At 41.7% G+C, this 22868-nt stretch overlaps 1 protein-coding gene across 1 annotated transcript in view; it reads left to right on the top strand.

Annotated features, from left to right (window-relative positions):
• The window catches only part of EXOC2 (exocyst complex component 2), a 111319-nt gene extending 103521 nt beyond the window's left edge, over positions 1 to 7798 (top strand). The window contains exons 24-27 of the mRNA XM_041413223.1: positions 347 to 469; positions 2356 to 2417; positions 4244 to 4303; positions 6237 to 7798. Coding sequence (XP_041269157.1) covers positions 347 to 469; positions 2356 to 2417; positions 4244 to 4303; positions 6237 to 6330 — 339 coding nt within the window. The 3' untranslated portion in view covers positions 6331 to 7798. The remainder of the gene's footprint in view (positions 1 to 346; positions 470 to 2355; positions 2418 to 4243; positions 4304 to 6236) is intronic.
• The last annotated feature ends 15070 nt before the right edge of the window (positions 7799 to 22868 follow it).

The following is a 22868-nucleotide window of genomic DNA, read 5'->3' as shown; positions in this document are numbered from 1 at the left end:
TCAGACACCCAACTCTGAATTAAAGGTGCTATCTACAAGACAGCAGTCTGTCTACAGCCACCTGACTACCTGCATCCATCAGCCAAAAGCACATATTTTGAAGTTTAGCTGCTTTTTGGTATAGCAAGAAGGTTATCACAAATCACATAGCCAAATTTGCTGTTAGCAGAGGGGATTGGTCGAAGTGCGGGGCAAGCATCAAAAGGCATCCTTCATATTCTAGTTTCTTTTGCATTTTTGGCATGTTGATAAAAATAAAGGAGACTTTCAGTCAAAGATGTTTATGGTTTTTATTGAAATGTTAATGCAGGTGTTGTGCTCATGGTTCTTCTTTCATTAAACTTAGGTGTTTACCATTTCCAAAGACTTAGTTCCTCGGGTAATGTCAAGGGTTGTAGAAGCAGTCTCTGAAGAACTGAGTCGACTGATGCAGTGTGTTTCATCCTTCAGCAAGAATGGAGCTTTACAGGTACCTGAATACTTTGTACTGTCAAACATCTGAATCTAGAAAACTGAGAATAACAGACAGAGGTATAATCTGGGTATTTGATGCATTGTAGCAGTGAAAGCAAGGAGATAAAAAGGATTAGCTTACAACCTATTTCAGATTTATTGATGAATACCCTTTGGGATACTGGTTCTTGGGTTTATTATATTTTAGGGTTATCTTTGTGTTAGACAGCATTAAAAGGCTACCTGTATTCCATTAAATAAAAAGCATCATAATGATATCTGTTTGAAATGTTGTCAAATATTCTCTTTGGCCTGACATAAAAAATCACTTCAAAAGAAAAAAAACAATGTTGTGATATTTTGAGATTTAAAAATCCCTAAAACAGGATGCAGTAGGATCTTGTAAGACTTTGCAGGACTAGTCACCTGTTTGGTTTACTCTCTCTACAATACCATGTAGTTGTAACATGGGTAGAATAGTTTTGCTGTCTTTATTTACAGATGGAATGGTGTTGCTATTGGGTAAGCTTTAAAGGACTCAAAGAAAAACACCTCTTTATAAAAAATCCCTTTGAGTCAGATTGCTATGGCTGTAACAGAAAAAGAGCAAACTCCCTATTTTCATTGTACATGACAGAATTCTTGCATTATGATGGGAAAATAATATCCAGTGGTAAGCCTTGTTTTCCAATTGCTGCTAGTAATGACATTGGACAAAGAATTAGTATAGGAAGATCATAGCCAAATGATTGACTCCATATTTAAACCAAATCCATGAATAACAACAAAGCTACACCTATGTGCCTTTTGTCTGGTTAAACAGCCCACTGTAGGGACTTGCTGCCTAAGCCCATAATTGAAAGGCTTTTCTCTCCTTACTGTAAGTTTGTCACTCATGGTCGTTTTCTGTTCCTCTGAACATGGAAAATCCTTTCTGACAGACAGCAGCAGCATGAGAGTCATCCAAGTCTTGTTAGACTGAACAAGAAATTATCATTTAAGCCTCACTCTGTATTCCCACATCCCATGACCTACAGTTTTGCAGGGCTTCCTTCACCCTTCACCTTTCACCCTTCCACCAGGTTTACTTGGGCTGTGGTACTTGAGAATAGGATAGTGGTCCCTCCTAAAATGTAGAAAAGACTCTTTGTATTTTTAAATGAAATTATTTCATAGTCTCTTGCAGAATGTTTCTATTTCATATAAAAGTTATGATGATAATGCTTGCTTTTCAAAGTCCAATGGATGGTCTATGAAATTGGTTTAATCTGTGAGTTCAGTCTCCTCCACAGTTTGCCTAAGTGAAAATCAATACCTGGGCACACAGTACAGTGCAGGAATAAAATCCCCAAGCTCTTCTGCCTGCCAGGTGACACAAAAGAAACAAAGTATGATAATTCTGCTTCCTCATCTGATGGAAAAAAATAAATTCACCAGAAGAACCAAGCACAAAATGTGTATTGACAAATTTTTGTACTTTTGTGTTTCCTTTCTCCCTGGCTAAGCCGCGCTGTGAGAAGTTAAGCTCACTGTATTTAATTTTTTAAAAAAGAAAAAAAAAGTTGCATCTATCTTTCTATCACAGTACAGAAAAGGTGAAACAGAAGTGAAGATTTGTTACTGTTACTGAGAGACAAACCAGTGTTTTTTGACTACTACACAGTGACCATTTAAACAGTTTGACTTGAATCAAAAGTATGACATTGTTCCTTTGAGCAGTCTCCTGACAGAGTAGCATGGCAACAAAGAATACAGGAAATAAACTGTTAAAAGCCAAGGCTGCTTACAAGGGCAGTGTGCAATAGTATTTGCCTCTCAAAAAGGTGATGCTCTGGGATACTTGTATACAGTTGGTGAAAGGACATTGTGTCATTGTTTCAATATTTGTATTTCTGTCTTTAGGCAAAACTTGAAATCTGTGCGTTGAGGGATACCGTGGCCATATACCTAACACCTGAAAGCAAGTAAGATGTGCTGTAATGTCACTTTTTGCAGTGTAATGGAATCCTTGGTAAACATGCAAAAACACATACAGTAAATTTAGAATGAAGGAATTTTGCTTCAAATAGAATATACAATCCACTGTGTAAATGTAGAAAAACCAGATGCCTAGCAAGATTTTATCAGTTGAGAGAAAATGGTTACTTTTTTGTTGTTTTTTTATGTGGACTTTTAGACACAAACTAATATTTGCCACCAAAAACAAATGGTAAAACTTCTTAACAGCAGTACAGCTGGTGAGGATAATTATGCTAAAGCCAGACACAAGCAGATCTTGATGAGTTTTATCCAGTTTTTCACAGCACTCTCATAAAACATAAATAACCTGCCAGATTTATCAGAGGGTCTACAGACCCAGGTACTGGCAGGGCCCCCTTACAACTGTATGGAGAATTAGGGCTCTCCATAGGCTTATATAATGCCCTGCTCCTTCTCCATACACCTAATCAGGGAAAGGGAATTCAGCTTCACACTGTCTCCTAGAGTCAATGCCTTCAAAAGGCTTTCAGCAATTTATCATTTCTCACTGAGACAAGACCGAAGATAAATAGTGTGGGGAGCACTCACACACGTTCATATAAAGGGAGAAGGAAAAGCATGAGCACCATCAATGGTTGATGCAGCCAAGGCTTGTAAAAACAGGCTGTGGTAGCTCTCAGCACTTTTGAGGAAAGCTGATTGATCGAAATTTCTAGGTGCTTATGGTGGGAATTGGATATGGGCAGATTCATTCATTATTTTAATTACCTTCACTTCTTTTAAGATTGGCATTACATGTCCCTGCAGGTGGTAATTTGATCATCTTACCTAATCAACAGTTTTGTGGGAGACAACGCAGTCTTAATGTGTCTTCATAGAGTCACACGTAGTGTCCACTGGTGTCCACAGATAGTGTCACTGCATTCCAATTCAGAGTACTCACTTCCCTATTCTGATAGTGACAAAGGCCTCTAAAAGAAAACTACTTGGCACTGGCTTGGTTGGATAAAATCAAAATTATATTGTCTGTAATAGGGCAAAGTACAGTGAACCCTGAAAGCCAGAGCTTCATAGAGGTTTTTTTATTGCTGAACTTGTAACTAGTAGTAGTTGCCATAAGTCACCATATTAATCTTTTGCTGACAAGATTCCACCTATCTGTGCAGGTTCTGCATTGTTTCCTCATTTCTGTTCCACTTCTGTTGCCCAGAGCAGGGTAGGAACTCATCTTTGGAGTTATCAACACTTGACTGGATAATGGCCCAAAGAAACCTCCTCTAACTTTGAAATGGGCCCTACTTTGAGATCAGGGCTGGATCTAAAGTCCCTTCCTACCGAAATTATTCTATGACTCTATGTTACCTCAATGCAAACCACTGGAATACTCTTTGTAGGCACCCTTGTGTAAGGCAGAATGCGGTGGTTTGTCTGCTAAGCACAGAGACAAAATCAGTGTTTTATCTGTTCTTCATACACTGATGGTCACTTAGTTTTAGGCAGAAGGCAGGCTGGCCACTACCTGTTAATTTTTGAGCAGTCCAGTATGTGACAGTCTTCAGTGAGCTGCTGATTTAACATTTTTTGTTGATATATGATGTACTTTACTTTAGGAATATCAAGATACATGCTTGACCCCATAACTATTTTATGTTCAATTTGCACATGGATGTCAGGTTTCATGTAAATATTTTGTCAATTTATTGAAAAAAAGAATGGATAAAATATAGCATCTCTCCATAGGATTTAGAGAGAGAAACTGTAATGCTGAGTCTTGTATAGCAGAATATGAGTGTTTTTGTTTCCCTTGCAGATCAAGCTTTAAGCAAGCTTTGGAAGCCTTGCCTCAGCTCTCAAGTGGAACTGACAGAAAGTGAGTACAATGCATCCTCTTGTTTCCTTTATGGTCTTTGGAGCCATTGCTTTTTACTCTTGTAAGAAAACTTTGTTATAAAAGGGTTAACTTTCATCCTATTTGATTATCATCCCTTCTGAATTACAGAGCAGAAGCCTTTTTGGACAGAACCAAGAAAAAGCTCAGTCCTTGCCCTGTTCATGGCCTATTAAATTACCTAGAGGAGCCAATGGCTTTGTGACATATCCTGCTTGCCTGTCCTAGTCTTATCAGTTCAGTGTAGCTTTGTATTTGTCTTGTAGTGTCTGTCTACTTTAGCCTTCCTTGTTAATCATAAGGTTTCTGTGAGTTCCATTGTATTGTTTCACTGAATTTAGTAGCAATTAAAAAAATGGTTGAGAACAAAGTTCTGGCTTTTGCAAGCTGATGTATGGCGAACTCATAAAACTGGCATGTTTCCTTTCAAAAACAAATAAGAAGGGTCTGTGGCTCTTAGTTAACATCAGGAGGAGGAATTTTGGCTTCTTCCTTTTCCACCACAACAGCCTTTGACAAACAGATTGCTTTGCTGTGTCCAGCCTGGTATACGGTAGTCTATTTTACAACCACAGCATAATAAAGAGTAAAACTAGGACAGATTTGTAATGAGTAGAGTAGTGTTAGTATAGATGGTTTGAACTAGAGATTGGTTTCCTTGTACTTTCCTGCATCAAATCAGTTTGCACTTAGCAGTCAGAATTTAGAATATTTTGGAGACACATAAAGAGATAGTGCAGCTCATGGTCTGTGCCTTCTTCCAGATGTCCTCTGTCTATGTAGTCAAACCTGCTCTTCGCTAACCACAAGAAGTCTCAAGATACCTCCTCATCTTACTTAGCTCTTATGCTTTATTAAAGTTAAAATCAGTTTTGAGTAAGGAGAGATCTTTTAACTCAAATTTTCCAAAACACCTGTAGAAATGTAGACTTTTTTTTTTCACTTAGTCACAAGCATCTGAGCTTCGTGAGACAAATGACAATCAAGAACTGCATCATTATTACATCTGCCTCATTGTTTTGAGCCCCAGACAGTGCAGAACTTGTTCTGTTTCCCAGGTCACTACATGTCAGTTGTCATTTTTCCAGGCAGCTTACTGTAATCTACATGTATTTGTGTAAAATAACACATTTGTCCTCTGACTGGGAGCTGTTTGGGTGTGTTCATTCACAATCACTACTATGATGCTAAATTATTAATGTGGACGTGATCATTTTCCAGAGGACCCACTGAGGAAGCAGATATTGATTTTTTTGGTTTAAGTTGCTATTCTTGGGCTAGTTTTGTTGTTGTTGTTGTTTTTAACACACAGTATATTTTGTTGTTGTTACTTGCTGTTCAACAATGCAGCATGCCAAAAGGTTCAGGTGATACAAGTCTGCCTAATATGGCTTGCTTTTGAAATAGGGCAGAAAGTTCAGAGATCACATTATTCCCTAGATTAGGGAGAAAATAAAACACCCAGCCAAGACCTTAAAATAACTTAATGCATCTTCAGTGTTACAATCAATATTTTCTACAATCAACATCAACAGCATTGCTCCTACACCTGTAGTTTGTGGATTATAATAAATACTATCCACTACACCAGGTACTTTCTTGACAGCTGGGTAGATGTAAATTAACTATTGTTATGCCCCTAAATGAACTCATACACAGTTTATCTGTTAGGGACAAAACAACATGATTGTGGTGAATTAATGTTTCTCCTAGAACAGTCTGATCTTTCAGTCCTAATACTTAAGAGAAGTCCAAAAAAGACCTCCCAAAAACAAGCCTGAGAACCCAAATTTGCGATGCAGCTACGCAAGAAAAGCAGACAGCGTACCTGAAGTCAGAGACAGAATAATCAAAACTTGCAGTTATTGTTCCCTTTTCAGAATCTTCTAAAATTGTAACTGTTTTCCCTTTGCAGGTTACTAGAAGAGCTGCTAAACAAATTCAAAAGCAGCATGCACTTGCAGCTGACCTGTTTCCAAGCTTCTTCATCAGCCATGATGAAAACATAGACAACAATACAATGCAGACAAATGTGCTTAAACATTGTACATTTTTTCTGGACTACTTCAACTCCTTTGAACACCCTAAAAAAACTAAAAATAATCCCACTGGAAAATAAATTGAGACACAACTTTCTCAGTAATGTTATGTGGTGTCCTGCTGAGTCAGACTTGTGTTCCTACATACTTTGATAAAATGGTTTTCTGTCTTCTGTATTTCACTCTGTGGAGGTAATTAAGTCAATTTTGTTTACATACACTTGTTCATGAAGAAATATTCATCACTGTTCTGCAGTCTCAGTTTCACTTGTTAAAAATACATGGAAAGGTATTTTTAGCAAATGTCAGCTTAAATATGAGTATTACTCATGTTGTTCAGTGTATCAATCTTAATTTCTAGGTGTAGAGGATACTGAAGTGATGGGAAGACACAAATTCAATAAACTATAGAAAAGTATGTAATAAGCATTGCCCCCTAGAGCTGACTAATAAATGTCCAGATACCATATTAAGTACACTGCTTCTTTTGCATTTAAAAATGGTAACTTTTTTTTTTTTTCTGTTCTTATCTACAGTTTTGGTGTTTGTAAGTCTTATTTCTTGGGGGCTTTTATTCTCTTACCTGTTTTTAATTAAACATGTTGCTGCCTTTCATGTTTCTCCCTTCTATTCAAGTATTGATGGTAATCTTCACATCTGAAATCTACTTTCATTGGGAATTACCAGAAAAGCATTCCAAGTTTATAAGATCAGTAGAAAAAATGTCCAGATAAAATATTCTTCGTTGTTGAGGAGTAGAATAGTTAACAGCTTCTCACATAGTAAGGAGGAGCACAACACATCATTTGTTTTGCTTCTTACTCTTCTTGTCTTTCCTTGCTCTTACAGGCTTACTACCACTGTCTTCTTCGTGTTAGTCAGTCCTCTTTTTCTCTTTTCTTCACTAGTTATTGGATTTGTATGGGGGGAAATAGGGACTCAGGAGAGAACAGTTTTGCTGCCATTGTTTTGGGGGGGTAACAAATGGGTTTTATTTTATAATTGATATCATGGCTTGGAATTAAGTAATGCAGTAATAATATATTCTTTCTGTAATTACGGTCATTTTGGGTATATCGTTTCAGGAATGATGCATAGTTTTCAAACAATTTCTTAATGTCAGCTCATTTATTCTGCCAGTTCAATTATGTACTTTACAAATGCAGCATACAATTCCTATAAAATGCAATTTTGGGGCAAGTTTGATGCACACATAGTTACTTGTTAAAAAGTTTTGTGTAAGTAGTAGCAGCATGTTGAATGGAAGTGTGAGACTTCAAGTATATGTTATTATCATTCAGCACTTGGAGCAATGTTGTTTTGTTAAGTGTTGTCCATTCTGCGGTGGTCATAGTCTGAACTGCTGATATTAACTGAAACAGTCATCCAGTTCTGTAAAAGATTTCACTTCAGAATAATAAAATATTAAGAAATATGGTCAAAATCTCTTCTTGAATTCCTCACTTTCCAAGAAGTATTATTTCTTTGAATTTTGCCAGTCTACAATTTCTGTATTCGTATCAGACATGTTCTAAGTATTGAAAACCTATTCTGTTGTCTGTACTGTCTTAATGTACATTCAGACATCTCTGTATTGTAAGATCATTCTCTTACTCATCTTTTACTGCAGCAGCTTGTTGCTTGTCTTTAAAATCTGAAGCCAGACTTTCGTGTAGGTGCTTCTCTGAAGTAACTTATGCTTCAGAACATCTCGTTGGCGGCAACAAGAATAATGTGGAATCAATCAAAACATTCCTTGAATCCCATCTGATATGAATAAATGTTCACAGTCAAGTCAGAGCACTGCTTTTGAATAAATCCACTTTGTGGATTAAGGAAGTCAGTGAGCATCATGCTGCAACAGGGGGTATTGGAATCCCTTTGCATAGAAGGGATGTTGGGACTCCTGAGGCTTCATAGCCAATGTAGAGCAGGCTGCAGTTCCTCTGAAAAGAACATTACAAAAAACAAGAAGTGGTCAGTGTGGGTTTTGCAATAAAAAACTGTTAGAAGGTACAATTAAGTTTAAAAGGGGTTGTTGAAAGTGGGAAAAGACAGGGAGACCACACCAGAATACATCGTCAGTTACAGCTTGCAGAGAAGAGACACAGCAAGGAAATCAAAGTAACAGAAGTGAAAGGCTCTGACATTTAAAGCAAGGTAAATGCTGAAAACAGTACAAGGGAAAATAAAGTGAATTATTACATGAACTTTGAACCTCTAGAAAGAGCTAAAATTGATACAAACTGGAAAAAAATTGTCATTGAAGTAAAAGCCTAGAGTGCTTTATTTTTACTTAAGTGAAATATAGAAAGTAATAAGGCTGTAAAATATATCTGACTTAAAGTAGAGACTTACAGGAAAATTCAACCATAATATGCTGTGTTGAGATATTCAGCCTCTGGAGATGTTGAGGCATTCTTCTATTATATTTTGACATTTATTTTGAGTAGTCCTGAGTAGTTCAAAAGGTAGTCAAAGAGGAAGTAAAACACAAATGCTGCATTGATGTAATTAGGGAGCAACACAGGAAAAAAAGTTTTAATCCCTCTGTAAAGTGATGGGAAAAAAAATGTAAATATAGGGAAAAGTCATTACATATCTGGGGGTTAACTTAATGGAACAGCTCAAATAAGTAGCGTAAAAGAATGAAGAAATCCTGTTCCTTCTCACTCACAAAATGTTTTTTTAATTTACATGCTTTAGAAATCATTTATGAAATGTGCTCATAGTGTGTCATTGTCCAAGTTTAACATCTTCCTATAGCTTTTTAAAAGCCTCCTGGTTTATAATTATAGAAAGAATGACAGTCCTGCTACTTTTCATGCCTGTGCTGAATTTTGAGGATAAGAATAGGCATGAGATAATTGAGGATCAAACAGGTTGAATTCTGCGTGCTAAACCCCTTGCATCTTCCCAGGACTTGGAGCAGTTTAATTTCACTGTATGGCAACAGAGAAGGAAATAAGAAGCAGTTGTGCTTTGCAGGGGGCTTTTGGCTGCTCCATAACGTGTTGGCCTTGTAAAACAGGTCCAGTCTCTTAACCTTTGCCAAAGCTATTGCATCTCCCTGAAGAGAGAGTACTTTCTGGTGAAGGTGAGATATTTTTTTTTGTTTTGTTTTGTTTTCTACCCAGGCAGCCTTTCACCTCCAGAACCAAAAAAAAATCTCTAAAGCACGTTTCCCTGCTCTCTTGGTAAGTAGTGAGGCCTATGTATGTTTAGGGGGACAAAAATAAGAATTGATTGTTGATATAAAGGGCAAGATAATAGCAATATTCTAAAAAATCATGATAGGAGAATTTCATGGAGCTCTTTCACTGCTGAGCCTGAGAAGTAAAAAATCCCTCACCTGCAAAAGTCTAATACTTAACTAAGCAATGCCCTAAGAAATTTATCTTAAAAGTATTCACAAACTCAACTCCGTTTTTACATTGAATGTATTGAAATCCAACTCCTTTTTAATGTTGAAGGTCCTGATAGGCATTTTCTGTTTCTAATCTAAAAGAAGGTAGAAGATTGCAGTTTCCTTGATACAGTTTTGGCCCCATGAAGAAGGAAACTTCAAGAACCTTTTCTCATGGTTACCATGATCATCAGAGACAGTCCTGCACAGGGGATTTATGCTTCCAAACCTACTGCCAGACCACATTCAAGTCAACTCCAGACCACAACTTTGGATATGTCCAGCTAAAATACTCTTAGCTTTGTTTTCCTGAGGATATTAAATATTGATTTTATCAATGGATGCAAATACTCATCTTTGTATCCAAACAGATTTCTGGACTCCCTAGAAAGGAGGGGGTTTACATGTTTTACACACTATAAACATAACTGTTATTTTGCTCTTATCATTGCATAATATCTATTAAAAATAGAAGAAAATATCTTTAATCTCATCAGAACACATTGAAACTGAAAACTTAATGCAGTGCCCCTGTTGAAGCCTGAGATTCAGAATTCACATCTGGATCTTTAACCTTGTAAAGCTTTGGCTCTCTGGATCTGATTGATGAGGTGCATCTTATCCAGGGATAGAGGGAGAGACCCCTGAGGATATCTAGCATCTGCAATCTGCTTCTGGTTCTTAGGAACTGTACTTCCTGTACGGCACTTAAAATTTTAGCATTAGTCAGGAGTTAGTAATAGACACTGACTACTGTCAAAGCAAGCCACAGCACATGCATTATTTAACTAGTAAGATGCAAATATGATTTGAATTACTCAGCCTTCCATATAGGTTGAAATATTTGGGAATTTGTTTAACGTGGTGATAGACTTCAACTAGGACTTTGGTCCTTTGGCATTTCTGGTCTAGCTGTGTAACTGGAGGAGTTCTGGGTGGCTACGCTCCTCTGAAAATAAAAATAATTGTAACTTGGAAATTCCTTTATGAGATTTTTAGGAGATAATTTGGTGTGTTTACCGTTCAAAGATAAAAACATCCTTAGATATGTTCCAGCCTGTCCATGTAGTGATAAAGAGGTGATCTAATTTACCTGCCATGGCCTCATTAGCAGTTCTCCTGTCTTTCTGTATCAAACATTAGTACAAATTGTGCACACATGAGTTTGGCCACAGCTAGAAATGCTTCTGCAGTGCAAACACAGGACACTTTGCTTCTTTCAACATTCTTAAAGAGAGCCATAAAAAAGGGAGCTAGATGGTTAATTATAAGCAAAAATAATTTTGCACAAGCTGTGTTACGTGTTAAGAGTATTTTGGCTTCATGTGGTCAACAGGCTGTTTTCTGACTTAGCATCACTTACTAGAGTTCTTTTGGCATGAAATAAAAGGCAAAACTGGGAGTAACAGGGAACAGTTTCATAAGGGAACACGATAGCCATTTCTGTCTTCACCTTTTTTAAGTTCTGGTTTTATATAGTGCTGCCAAGGGTTAAAGAAAGATATGTGCAATTCAGTTCCATTTCTCTTGTGCTATTTTGAGAGATCTAAAAGCTTGTCTTTAACAAAGGTATTAAGAGAGTGGGTCCAAAATGGTATATTTATTTCAGAACAAGGTGTTTATCATGTAAATTATATACTCCTTTCAGTATTACGTGACAACCCAAGGGGGCTTTCCTTTGGAGAATCACCAGTGCAACCTTGAAGTCTTTTAAAACAATGTGCCTTGGTGAGTAACTTAAATGCCACAGTTTGTGGTATTTATCACTGCACAGAACAGCTTTTGGAGCAGCTGTATCGACAGATCTGCTGCAGGACTTTTTGGGGAGCAAATGGGGGGACTGGGTGGGCTTCTTTGTTGTACCTAATTGCTTCTACTCTGAACATCCCAGAAGACAACTGTATTCCTTTCCTCTCACAACTCCACTATTTAAAGGCTCATAGTAGGTTTTGTACAACTCTTCTGCAAGCAGCCCTCCTTGAGCTCAAGACCAAGTAAGGGAAATCTTCAGCCAAATTCCTTTTGAATTGGAAAATTTAAACAACTTGAGGAAAAAGGAGTAAGACAATGGAAAGTGGAATCCAGCCTTATTTGTAACAGATGCCATTTACACATGCTTAGTTTTATAGCCTACTCTGGCAGCCTTTCACCTCTTTCTTGTGAAAAAAACTTTTAATATTAAAAGTTCATTACCGGTCCCAGGCAAAAGTGCACAAATAAAATGGGCTGATGGTCTCAATATAGCTCATGAAAAATGCATTAAATAGCAGTTAAGGATTAAGAATAATCTTTTCACTCATTTTATCTTTTCCTTTATTCCTGAAATGGGGTGCAGGTAGGGGAAAGGAAAGCTTTGCTGCATGCTTCCGTGCTTTGATGACACCTGCGTGGTGAAATTACTGCAGTTCTGATGTGACTGCAGATAACCAGGGGGCTCAGCGTAGACTCAGACCTGAAGCCTGGTGTACCCAGTTATTTCTAAATACACAGCGATCTAGAAACAACCAAGAGAGCCTTCATTTTGGTGGCACAGGATTTCATGCTGCAGTACTAATGCAGAAAAGATTTTTGCAGCCATAGATTCTGTTTTGACCAAGTGGAGCACATGCCTTGCTTTTCTTGGTTCATAAGCAGATTTTTAGCACAGAATGTCAAATCAGATAATTTATAAAGTAAAATTAGCGAAATGAGGCAGTTTTTCTCACTGCTTATTACTCATTTTTTCTGATAAATTTCACTCATTTTAACTAGATTGTACTTCTGCTCACAGAGGGGCTTCCCGTTCCAGCTTATCTTTTTAGATATTCAGCAGATAACTCAAATTCAAAATGTGAACGGTGCCACTTATTTTTAGAACCTGACATAAATACAGGCAGACATAGGTTTGAAAATAAGTTAGGAGAGACCAGAGAACTCTGAACCACTTGGGTAAAAAATGTTTGTAGACACCTGTTCTAGCTGTCTTTGGTACAGCCTGCATAGGAAAGGGAATCTCCATTGCCGTCTCTTCAGACATCTCCACCTACTCGTGCTGGAGAACGGGAGAATGTGATATCATGGTACAGAAGGTGAGATGATTCTTTGTAATAACTAAAAGTGCTACAAAACTGAATAGCATGAACTCCAGCAAAATTTTCTGTCTCACAAGGATAAAACCTACTCTACATTTTGAAATTTCCAAAATGTGCAGCACAACCGGACTAGTTCCAATATCATCTCTGAGGAAGGCATCTCTTGCAGGCGTGTTTTATCCTTGTGCTGCAGCACTGCCCAGGATGACCTTTTTGGGTCATTATTTAAGCGTTGAGTCAAATGGGAAAACTGATCTGTAGCTCTTGTAGTCAGTTTGAGCTTTACTAACCCAGGTGGTTCACGGATTAGCTCATGGGCAAAATAAACAGTTTTTCTTAGGGTCCCGTATGTGTGAATGTTGAAACTCTTTCTAAACCCTGCTAAACTCCACTCTCTGGGGACCCTGTGTGCCAGTGCCAATATGTTCTGTGTGTGTGGTTTTCTGCTCCTGAGAGTACTCATTGCACAGACCCACATGAGTTGTGTTAATCCATACTTCAGTCCTGCCTCCTGAATGTACTTGGGGAGCCGTCCCATAGCAGATCAGGACTTGTGTGTCAACTTTTTCAGACCAATCTCATTGATTTTTGCACCCAGCTTCACAAGCAGGTATTGACATCTAAGATGAGATGTAGGCTGCTGTAGGTTGCACTGTGACAAGGAGTCCCAGTTCCCATGGTTTAGTCTGTGCAGGAAAGAACTGGTGGACAAGAAGCTCCAGCAATGTGCAATCACAGTCCAGAAAGCCAGTCAGTGTGGAAAGCCAACCAACATGTTCTGGGCTGCATCCAAAGCACTGTGGCCAGCAGAGTGAGGGAGACAGTTCTGCCCCTTTGCTCTGCTGAGACCCCACCTGCAGTGCTGCATCCATCTCTGGAGGCCTCAACACAAGACATGGACCTGTTAGAACAAATCCAGAGGAGGACCACCAAAATGATCAGAGGGCTCCTCTGAGAGCACCTCTCCTATGAAGACAGGCTCAGATAGTCAGGATTGATCAGCCTGGAGGAAAGAAGGCTCTGGGGACACCATCTAGCACCTTGCAGTACCTAAAGGGGGCCTGCAATAGAGCTGGACATTTTACAAGGATGCATAGTGGTAGAACAAGGGGGAATGGCTTAAAAATTAATGAGGGGAGGTTTAGATTAGCTATTAGGAAGAAAGTCTTTACTGTGAGGGTGGTCAGACACTGGAAGAGGTTGCCCAGAGAGGTTTTGCGTGCTCCATTCCTGGAAGTCTTCAAGGCCAGGTTGGATTGGGCTTTTACCACCCTGGTCTAGTGAAAACTGTCCCTGACCATGGCAGGGGAGCTGGAACCAGATGAGACCTAAGGCCTCTTCCTGTCTAAACATTCTGTAATTGAGTCCATGAATTCAAGATTTCTTTGGTCAGAAAAAAGGAGCCAAGGGGTGTTTTGTTGCTGAAAGTGAGAATTGAGGACTGGTGAAGATCAACGTCTCAGTTTCGAAGACTGATGAAGTGTTGCAACTAAGGACTGTTTAAATATGAACTTCTGACTTCTAACAACTTGTGTAGGTGCCTCTTCATGCAGCTGATGTGCATTTGAAGCACACTTGTGCTTTTCTTATGATGTTCACAGTGGATTCTGCTGTGGGACTGAGGAACTGCAAAGCTGGAAACAGCTGGCTCTGAGGAGTGTGAGGCTGCTGCATCGCTCCCCTGGCCAAGTGCTCCACCTTTCCCTCAAATTCATCATCTGTGGCATCAGACCACTGAGCAGATGATTGCCAAGCCCAAGGGCTGGAACAAGGAAGAGTGTAGGGACAAAGAATGCATGGTCTAGGGCTGGAAGGGTCAAAAGCAGCCCCACTTGACATGGGACAAAGTGCCCAAAGTTCCCCTCCTGACATGAGATCAGCTTTGGTGCCTTCCCTGTGGCCACGTGCATTGATGCAAGAGCAGAGACATGAACCTGAAGTCCTCCTGGAGCAGAGTCATGGTGCATCTGGGTGGCTCGTACGTGACAAGCCGTGCTTGATGCTACAGTGAAGGCAGAGGTGGTCTCACTCCTCTGCCACCCTCACATGCAATCTATGAACACACTGAAAACTCAATTTACAGGTCCAGCGTAGCTTCTTGTGACACTCTCTGACACCTTTGATCTCTGACTCCGAGTGCAATTTGCAGGGATGAACACCAGAACTTGTGAAAGTAAACAGACACCGCCCATTGGCTTTGACAGCCCCAACCTGGCATTGGCTGTCTTTAATAGCTGAGTTGTCCCACCAGGTGTGCCACCACGTTCCCTGGAGGTGTGGAGCCAGGAGGTGACACCCCCATCAGCCAATAAGTCAGTGCCAGTGTCAGGGATGGAAGTGAATACTCAAAGCCCTGGGCCTCTGCTCTACCCAGCACACCACACCCTCCAGGGTTTCCTGCCTGTGGTGAATTGTGTCCGGTTTTATCTGTAAGACAGGTTTAAAAGAAAAAAAACAGATGAAAAAAAAATAAAAACCCCCAAAAACAAGCAAACAAACAAACAAACAGTAAAACCAACTCAGTTCTCATGAATGAAAAACTACTCAGTCTTCAAAAGCTTTTCTCAAAAGCAGCATGTCACTCAAATAACTGAAGAAAGGTTGTGGGTTTCCTCTGTTTCTTAGGACCTTCAGTCTGACTAGCGAGCCTTTACCAATGATAGTGAGTGATAAATACTCACTGATAAAAATGGTTCCACCTTTCTTGGGAGCGTTTTTTTCAGGCTGACCGCTGGGAAAAACAGCTCACAGATTCTGGTCTAAGCTGACTACTCCATTGTGCTACAGAAATGAAGGGCGAGTCAGACGCACCCCCTCTCCCCCATACACACCTATACTTAGGAAAAGTAAAATTGATACACTAGGGCTATAATATTCAGACTTGTACACAACAACTGACCACATGGTGGTAAACACTCATCTAGAAATAGGTGTCTGAGGCTTGCTGGAAGGTGTTATCTGTATTCATAGTGTCACATTCTCTCTAAAGGAGTGTTTTTCCCCATCAGCCAGATCCAAAATGAAGTGTGCTTGCAAGATCAGTCTGGTTGCTTTACACATGTTGTTCATTTTTTTTTTGTTTCAGCTTATACAAATATGAGTGAATCTCACTAAATGACTCTCCTTTGAAAGTGGCCAATGGCCAGTTTGCCATCAAACATCCTTCCTGTGCTTTTATCATGTTGCAGAGAGCAGGGAGGAGAACAAAGACATAGTGGGCTGGTGGAGCATCATCTGAAGTGACTCATACCACAAAGTGTGGGCTTTTTGGAATGATGCCCCGAGTGTTTATTTCCTTCTATTCTTCATCTTGTTGGGATGTTTTTGTGTTTTCTTCCCACTTCCCATGTCTGCATTTTGTTTGGGCTTACATCTATTCAGTTCCTCATATTCCAATAAAACCTAGTTGCTGCCATTTTGTCAGAGTCTTGGGGCTGGTTGGTCCTTTTGGTGTTTGTGTTTCGTGTGTTTTGCTTGGTCTTTTATTGGGAAGAGTTTTTTTATATATTTGATTTATTGGAAGGGGGTGTTACCTGAGTGGGATTTTGCAGTGGCAATATATTCTCTTTCTTAAAAAAATTTACACTTTTCACCAATGTAATATTTCAGCTTAACTTCAATGTAACAAAAGTTTTCTCTGTGGCAAAAGAGAATCTGTTTTACACATCCTGTTATATCACATTTGAAATTGTGCCATTTTGGCCCTGGGAAAGAAGAGGATGTGTGGTGGGAACAACACCAGCAGAAGTTAAGGGTGAGCAAAGGTTCAGTCTCCTCAGACCTGTCCATTAGTAGACCTACCCCTGCTCACAGACATAAATACACATCCTTTTGCTTTTACGCTGGTCCCACAGGATGAAAACTGAAGCTAGGACTGCTCTAAAAAGCACAATGCCTTCCTGAGCATGAAGAGGATTAAGTGCTCCAGCTTCATGGGACATCATCTGCCCTTGCTGCATACCTGGTGGAAAATTCCACTCAAGCATCCCTGCAGCTCTCACCACCTGCACATGACTGCACCAAGATGGTTTTTCATCTGCTGTACTGCTCTGCTCTTCCTAACAGCCATATAGATGAGGGGCAATGGGTTGACTTACCAGGCTTTTAATTTTTCTGTGGAGCTTTTGCCTTAGCAATGATGTGTGGCAGTGAGTCCACAGGTTAGAGGGACTGAGCAAGTTTGGGGGTTTTTTACAAGTTTTAGCTCCTGTGCTCACGTGCCATTCAGACTATTATCCTAACCCATGCAACAGTTATGCAATTTGCAGTTGCACTGCTTTTTCATTGTTGGGGAGAGTTTTGCTGCTCATGGAGTTATTGAGTAGTTCTGAGTGTACTGAGGTGCCTCCATTCCCATATGGAGCCTTCCCCCACGAGTATCAGCTGTTCCCAGGCACAGACACTGGCCTTGGCCCACACTCTCCAACACATGCCCATGGTCTCCTCACTATCTCACTTGCCCAGAGAGCCATGCAGGTCAGGCTGCATTTCTGGAGACACTGGTGTGTGGAATTCCAGGGAATGGGACTCCTTAGCACTTCCCACCCTTGCCCTGGTGGCACTCTAGGGCAGTAGGGGAAAGAGGGGCTAGGACACAAAGGGAGTTCAGTGAAGTGACAGAGACAGTGAAGACTCGGAGACAAGAGATGGAGATGAGTCAGAAGGTGTAAGGAAGAGTGAGCTAGCCAGCAGCGCTCAGGGCAAGTGCAGGTCATACCTGTGAGCACTCCAGGGACACCTTCCCCCACTCTGGTTTGGGGAACCAGAACCCTTTGGTGTCCATGTGGGGTGATAATGGTGCCCAGGCAGCCAAGCCTTTCCCCAAGGTGTCATGAAGATGGTGCACTGGCTGGGACTGTAGCCCCGTGGTGTGACAGGGGACACAGCCCTCTGCAGCCTCTGCCTCCCCAGATGCCCAACAGGACCTAAGGAGAAGCAGAGGTAGACGAGGTTGTATTCTGAATCTGGGCACAGTCAGCAAAGAGAGTGACAAGCCTTTTCATGGGGCTGCCCAGAACCTCCCCAAATGCCCTGCTGGTCTCTGCCTGGCCAGGCTGACCAGGACACTATGGTCCCTTGTCACCCCTCAGCAGGTTGAGAGATAACGACAAAAGGCTCACAAATATATTTCATGGAAGCCAGCTCAGAATAAAAAGCAACCCATCATTTCAGGAAACCTCATTTTTCATCTGTAAAACACTTTCATTCAGTAAAAAAGGGAGGTGGGGGGAGAAGCAAAGCGGGGTGCTTCTTCTTCCCAACCATGGCAAATACACTGTACGGCAATTTCAGTCTTTGAAAAACGCAAAAAATGGGACACAAGGAAATCCAGCAGTTGCCTCTTGCTTCTCAGTTACAGTTTCTTGTAATTTTGGTCTAAAATATCCCAGGTTGGAGTCTGCCCCAGTCTAATTTCTTTGCCTGGAAATTTTAAGTAGTTGCTGATCATTTAACTGGAAGAAAATATACTCTTTCTCTCCCACTCCATGCTTCAAGAAACTCGGTGACCTTTTCCTCATGTCCCCAGGCTTTGGAAAAAGGACTTGAAATGTGGCAGGACTTTGGCTTGGGTGTCGGGAATGTGCTGCTTGCCTGCAAAAAACCTCCATCCAAATTTTGCCAAGTTATAAACCTCTGAAGAAATAAATCACTCTGCTCACAGCACTCCCCTAGAGCTGGACAGCTAAAAAAATCCTCTCTAGATTTATTCCACACCCAGGGCTCCCCGTGAGCCACCCTGGGCTCTGCACCTGATGCCCCCTGTGTGGAACTTTGTCTTGCAGCCCCAAGGAGTGGGTCTTGGTGGGGTCTCACCCAGGAGGAAGCTCCCACTGCCACAGGCACCGACAGTGCTGGCAGCAGCAGCCTGAGCCCCAGAGCTGCTGGGGACTAGGCAGGAGCTGGGGGTGGAGGGAAGGGCAGGCATGGCTTGGGATGCGATGAGGGATGAGAGAGGGAGATGTGCCTTAGAGATGGTGGTGATGGGAAAGGGAAGTGCCTGGAGCATCTCAAGACATATTGGGTGAGGACCAGTCTTAAGGATGGCAATTCAGAGTACCCCTGGGAGGTGCAGCACGAGGTCACAGCCAAAAAGGGTCCAATTAAATGGACTTAAGTTTGCTGTCCCTTCCAGTTCTGCCTCCTTAAGCTAAGGGATCCACATGCCCAGGCACACAAACTGCACAGACAAGTCAAACGCTGACATCTTTTAAATTTGCCTTCATAATATTCTCCTCTGTCTGCACAATACTGTAAGTGAAGTGAAAAATAGGAATAAAAGAAAAACCAACCCAAAGCAAAGAAGCAATGTGAGACTTCTGTGATTAAAGAGATTTCCTTTGAGAGTTCAAGGTGAGGTACTTTTATCAACAGGCTTTGTAAACAAGCAGGATTATAAGTGATGAGTGGGTTTGTAAATAACGGGTTGACTTTCTGAGAAACTGAACACCCACCACTTCAGACAGTGCTACAGCGGTGACCAGCACCTCTGAATCATGGGCCATGAGGGTTTTCTGTTTTCTGAGACCTGTGCCAAAAACATCCCTTATCTCTGCTCTTTTTTCCTAGCTTGCCAAAGAGACCTTTCATGTGCTGTGCTTTCATTCTTCAACTCTTCTAGCCTCCTTCTGCACGTACAGAGGTACCCAGCCCTGGCAGGACATGGTGAGTAATCACTCCAGTCAATCCCAATACTTATTCAGAATTCTGGCATTTCCTTCTTAATTAGGATAATGGATGCAATTGCTCACAAAAATAGATTGCTGGGGCTTGGGGTTGGTTGGTTTTACATTTAATAGGTATTGATGTCCAGTAAAAAGCAACTTCCAAGGCCCTGGGCTTACACCAGCCTCTCATTGTCACCAGAGAGCCACTAGACACCATCCCACCCTTGGTCCAGCCGGCTCCTTGGAGTCCTTGGGAAAGTGACAGGTTGTGAATTGATGCCACATGCTCTCCACCAACACCTCATCTCTGTGCACTGCGTTGAGACCTTGACTGTCAACTCAGTGCTGGAAAAGCCTCCTGCCAGCCCTGTCTGCAGCTGTGCTGATCCTCCATTTCTCATCTGCCTGGGAGCAAGGACAAACAGGGAGCAGCCTCAGCTCCTGGAAATGCTCCTTTCACCACCAGCTAGGACAGCACTACCTGGGCAAGGGTGAAATCTGAGATATGAGCTCATGAGGGAGAGTTATGGGGCCTTCCTGGAGCTGGGCACCCCAAAGGCTCCTTGCAGCAGCCCTGAGTACCCAGGGCAGGTGTAGGTCTCATGCCTAAGACTGTAAAGGGGTCCATGGTGTGATTTCTAGGTCTTGTAAGTATATGACTACAATCAAAAAATGCTGTCCAGATTTTTAATTTCTTTTTTCAACTATCAAAACTGTAACATTTTTCTTATCAGTCCTCTCACTATATCACTTTTTCAAAGGTGGCGGGGGAGTGATCTAGTTAGTAATGTTTCCATTCTTCTGCCACTTGCCCCATTGACTTAGACAGGAAATTTCTGAGGGCAAGAAATGTCATTTATTAGAAGCTACTGCAACTGCCAACCTCATTTTAGTTTGGTGTCTAGACAGCAAAGCAGAAGAGAGCATTAATAAAAATTGAGCAACCAAATGCCTGAAAGTTTTTGTTTGATGGTCTCAAGCTCACCTTCCCATGAGGTGAAATCAAACCTGTAAGTTCTTTGAGGGTTTTTGTTGGGTTTGGGTTTTTGGTTCTGTTTTGATTTTGACTCCTACATGAAGATGACCTGATTTGTATATGTGTTTTCTACATACACGTGTGCTGATTGTGCCTGCTTCTAGTGATTGAAGTAGGAAACTTCATATAGGATGTGCTGCTTTTTCAGAAGTTACACTGTTACTGCTGGAAAAAGGAAAATCAGGTTGATTCTTAAAGTGACCAGCATAGAAAGATGTCCCTTGCTTTTAAATTCCCTAACTCCAAGTAGGGTGGCCTCAGTGTTTAAAAGGAGATAAACATTTCTGTTTATCTCTGCTTATAATCACGTGGGCCAAAGACTCATATCTGTGTGAATCTTTTCTAGGAAAATGCTTCAGACTGCTCCATTGAGCTCTCCCCTGGCTGTTCCCAATCCCTGTTTATGTTGCCACAGCTTTATAAAAATGACAGGAGAAAAAGAAGCCAGCCCCCCATTTATGTGTGTTCTGAATTGCTGTCATAAACAGAGGTCTGGATTCACTGGTTTGGGAATCCTTGAAGTGAAAGCAGCAGCAGCTCTCATCACCATTCTGTGTGCTGGGAAAGGGCAGCAGGAGCTCTGCAGCTCCTCGAGACACTTGGTTGGTGGATCTGGGGATCTTCTGAGTTTCAGATAAACTGGGAGGCCTGTTGTTGCCTCCAGCACCAGCATTCCTGGAGGTAAGGTCAAACCACCATTGCTCTCTTTCCTTCCCTCTGAGCACAGGTTTTGAGCTAACATGCTTCCTGGCATCCGACACCTCCCTTGAAAATAATAATACAGGAACAATCCATGCTCCGCATCATCCTGCTTTGCAGGGAAACAAACCTCTTAGTTTTACAACTTGGCTTTCTTTAAAAAACTGAGGGGCTGGGGAGGAGGGAAAGGAATCAGAAAAACAGCAACGGGAAGGGAAACACTAATAAAAATGTTCTTGGTCTATCCCTGGGGAAAAAGAAGAGGCTCCCACTTTCATTTAAGATGACATAAGCCCCAGACACCCCCCAACAACCATCTGGAGGATGAAGTCTGCTCTCCAACACGGCCTTTGCAGAGGGAACCCCACATCCAGGAGCAAAACAGCAGCTCCAGCTTGGCCAGCAGCACTCCGTTGTCCCTGCAGACACACAGAGCTGCAATTCATACAGCGACTGCTGAAGTAAAAACAGGACAAAGAGGGACTATACATGAAAGAGCTGGAGTAAAGGCAAGTACTGGATTCTGCTTCTGAGTAAGTGTCCTGTTTTTAGAAGAAGCCAGGCTTTGCACACCCAGCCCCTGGGCGACCGAGCCCCGCTGTGCGGCCGTGAGTGCCAGCAAGGCCCCAGCCTGCAAGGAGCAGCTTTCCTCCAGGACCTGCCTCGCTCCAAAGCACCCAAAACCATGCTCCAGCTGCATCACACAGGACAATCCCAGCTCCTGGAGAGCCATCCCCTCTGCTGGGCTTTCTCTGAGCACCAATGGAGCACAGCTCTGGAGAGCCAGGGGTACTCCCAGCAGGCTGAGGGCTGAGCCTTGAAGTCACTGATTTTGGCAGAGGTGAAGAGGTGTCCTCCCCACCAGTGAGCCTCTTCTCCACCGAGTTCAAGCCTCCTTTGCTCATCCCTGGCTGCTGTTTCCAGGGACAGCAGTGTCTGGGCATCTCAGTATCCCTGCTCAGTCACCTGCACCCATGCATGGCACAGGTGTCACACCAGGGCGGGCAGGTGACTGGGGACACTGGACTGGGCCAGGCCCCACTCCTGATTTCAAATTTCCTTACTGGTGTGAAGTACTTTTGAATGGCTTCAGTTTTTCTATTATTTTATTATTTCATTTCATTTCATTTCATTTTTATTGTTTCTTGGAGACTTTTTTCCCCAAGAAAAATCATAATGAAATCTTGCTTTCCCCCCATCCCTTGCTGAATTAGAAAAACCTCCAAACTAGACAGCAAACAAAAGCCCAAGTTCCAAATGTCACAAAACTCCCTGCTTCTTCTGCAAAAGAGAATTCTTATTGTCCCACAGCCCAAACTTATTGACAGGCAGAGGCAAAGCAGACAGACCTGTGGCAGCAATGGGAAAGAAAAAAAAGCAAAGAAGGACAAAACACAACCACTTCCACTTGGGATTCAGCTCAGTTCCCGAGGTGCTGCTGCTGTGAGCATTGCCCAGGCTGCAATGAGGTGCTGGAGAGTGTGGGGCCAGAGAGTTTCCCATCACCCAGGACAAGGGATTTCCACATGCCATGGGGCTGGAGAGGGGTCTAACATGGAGCAGAGCCGTGCAAACACCAAGGAGTCTGTTTTGTTTGTCTAGCCAAACTAGCACAGGCAGCGACAATGGAG

The sequence above is a fragment of the Onychostruthus taczanowskii genome, unplaced genomic scaffold (genome assembly GCF_017590055.1).
Source record: "Onychostruthus taczanowskii isolate IOZ18803 unplaced genomic scaffold, ASM1759005v1 scaffold40, whole genome shotgun sequence".
Taxonomy (NCBI): domain Eukaryota; kingdom Metazoa; phylum Chordata; class Aves; order Passeriformes; family Passeridae; genus Onychostruthus; species Onychostruthus taczanowskii.
The sequence above is the reverse complement of the archived record's forward strand: the minus strand, read 5'-3'. Positions and strand labels throughout refer to the sequence as shown.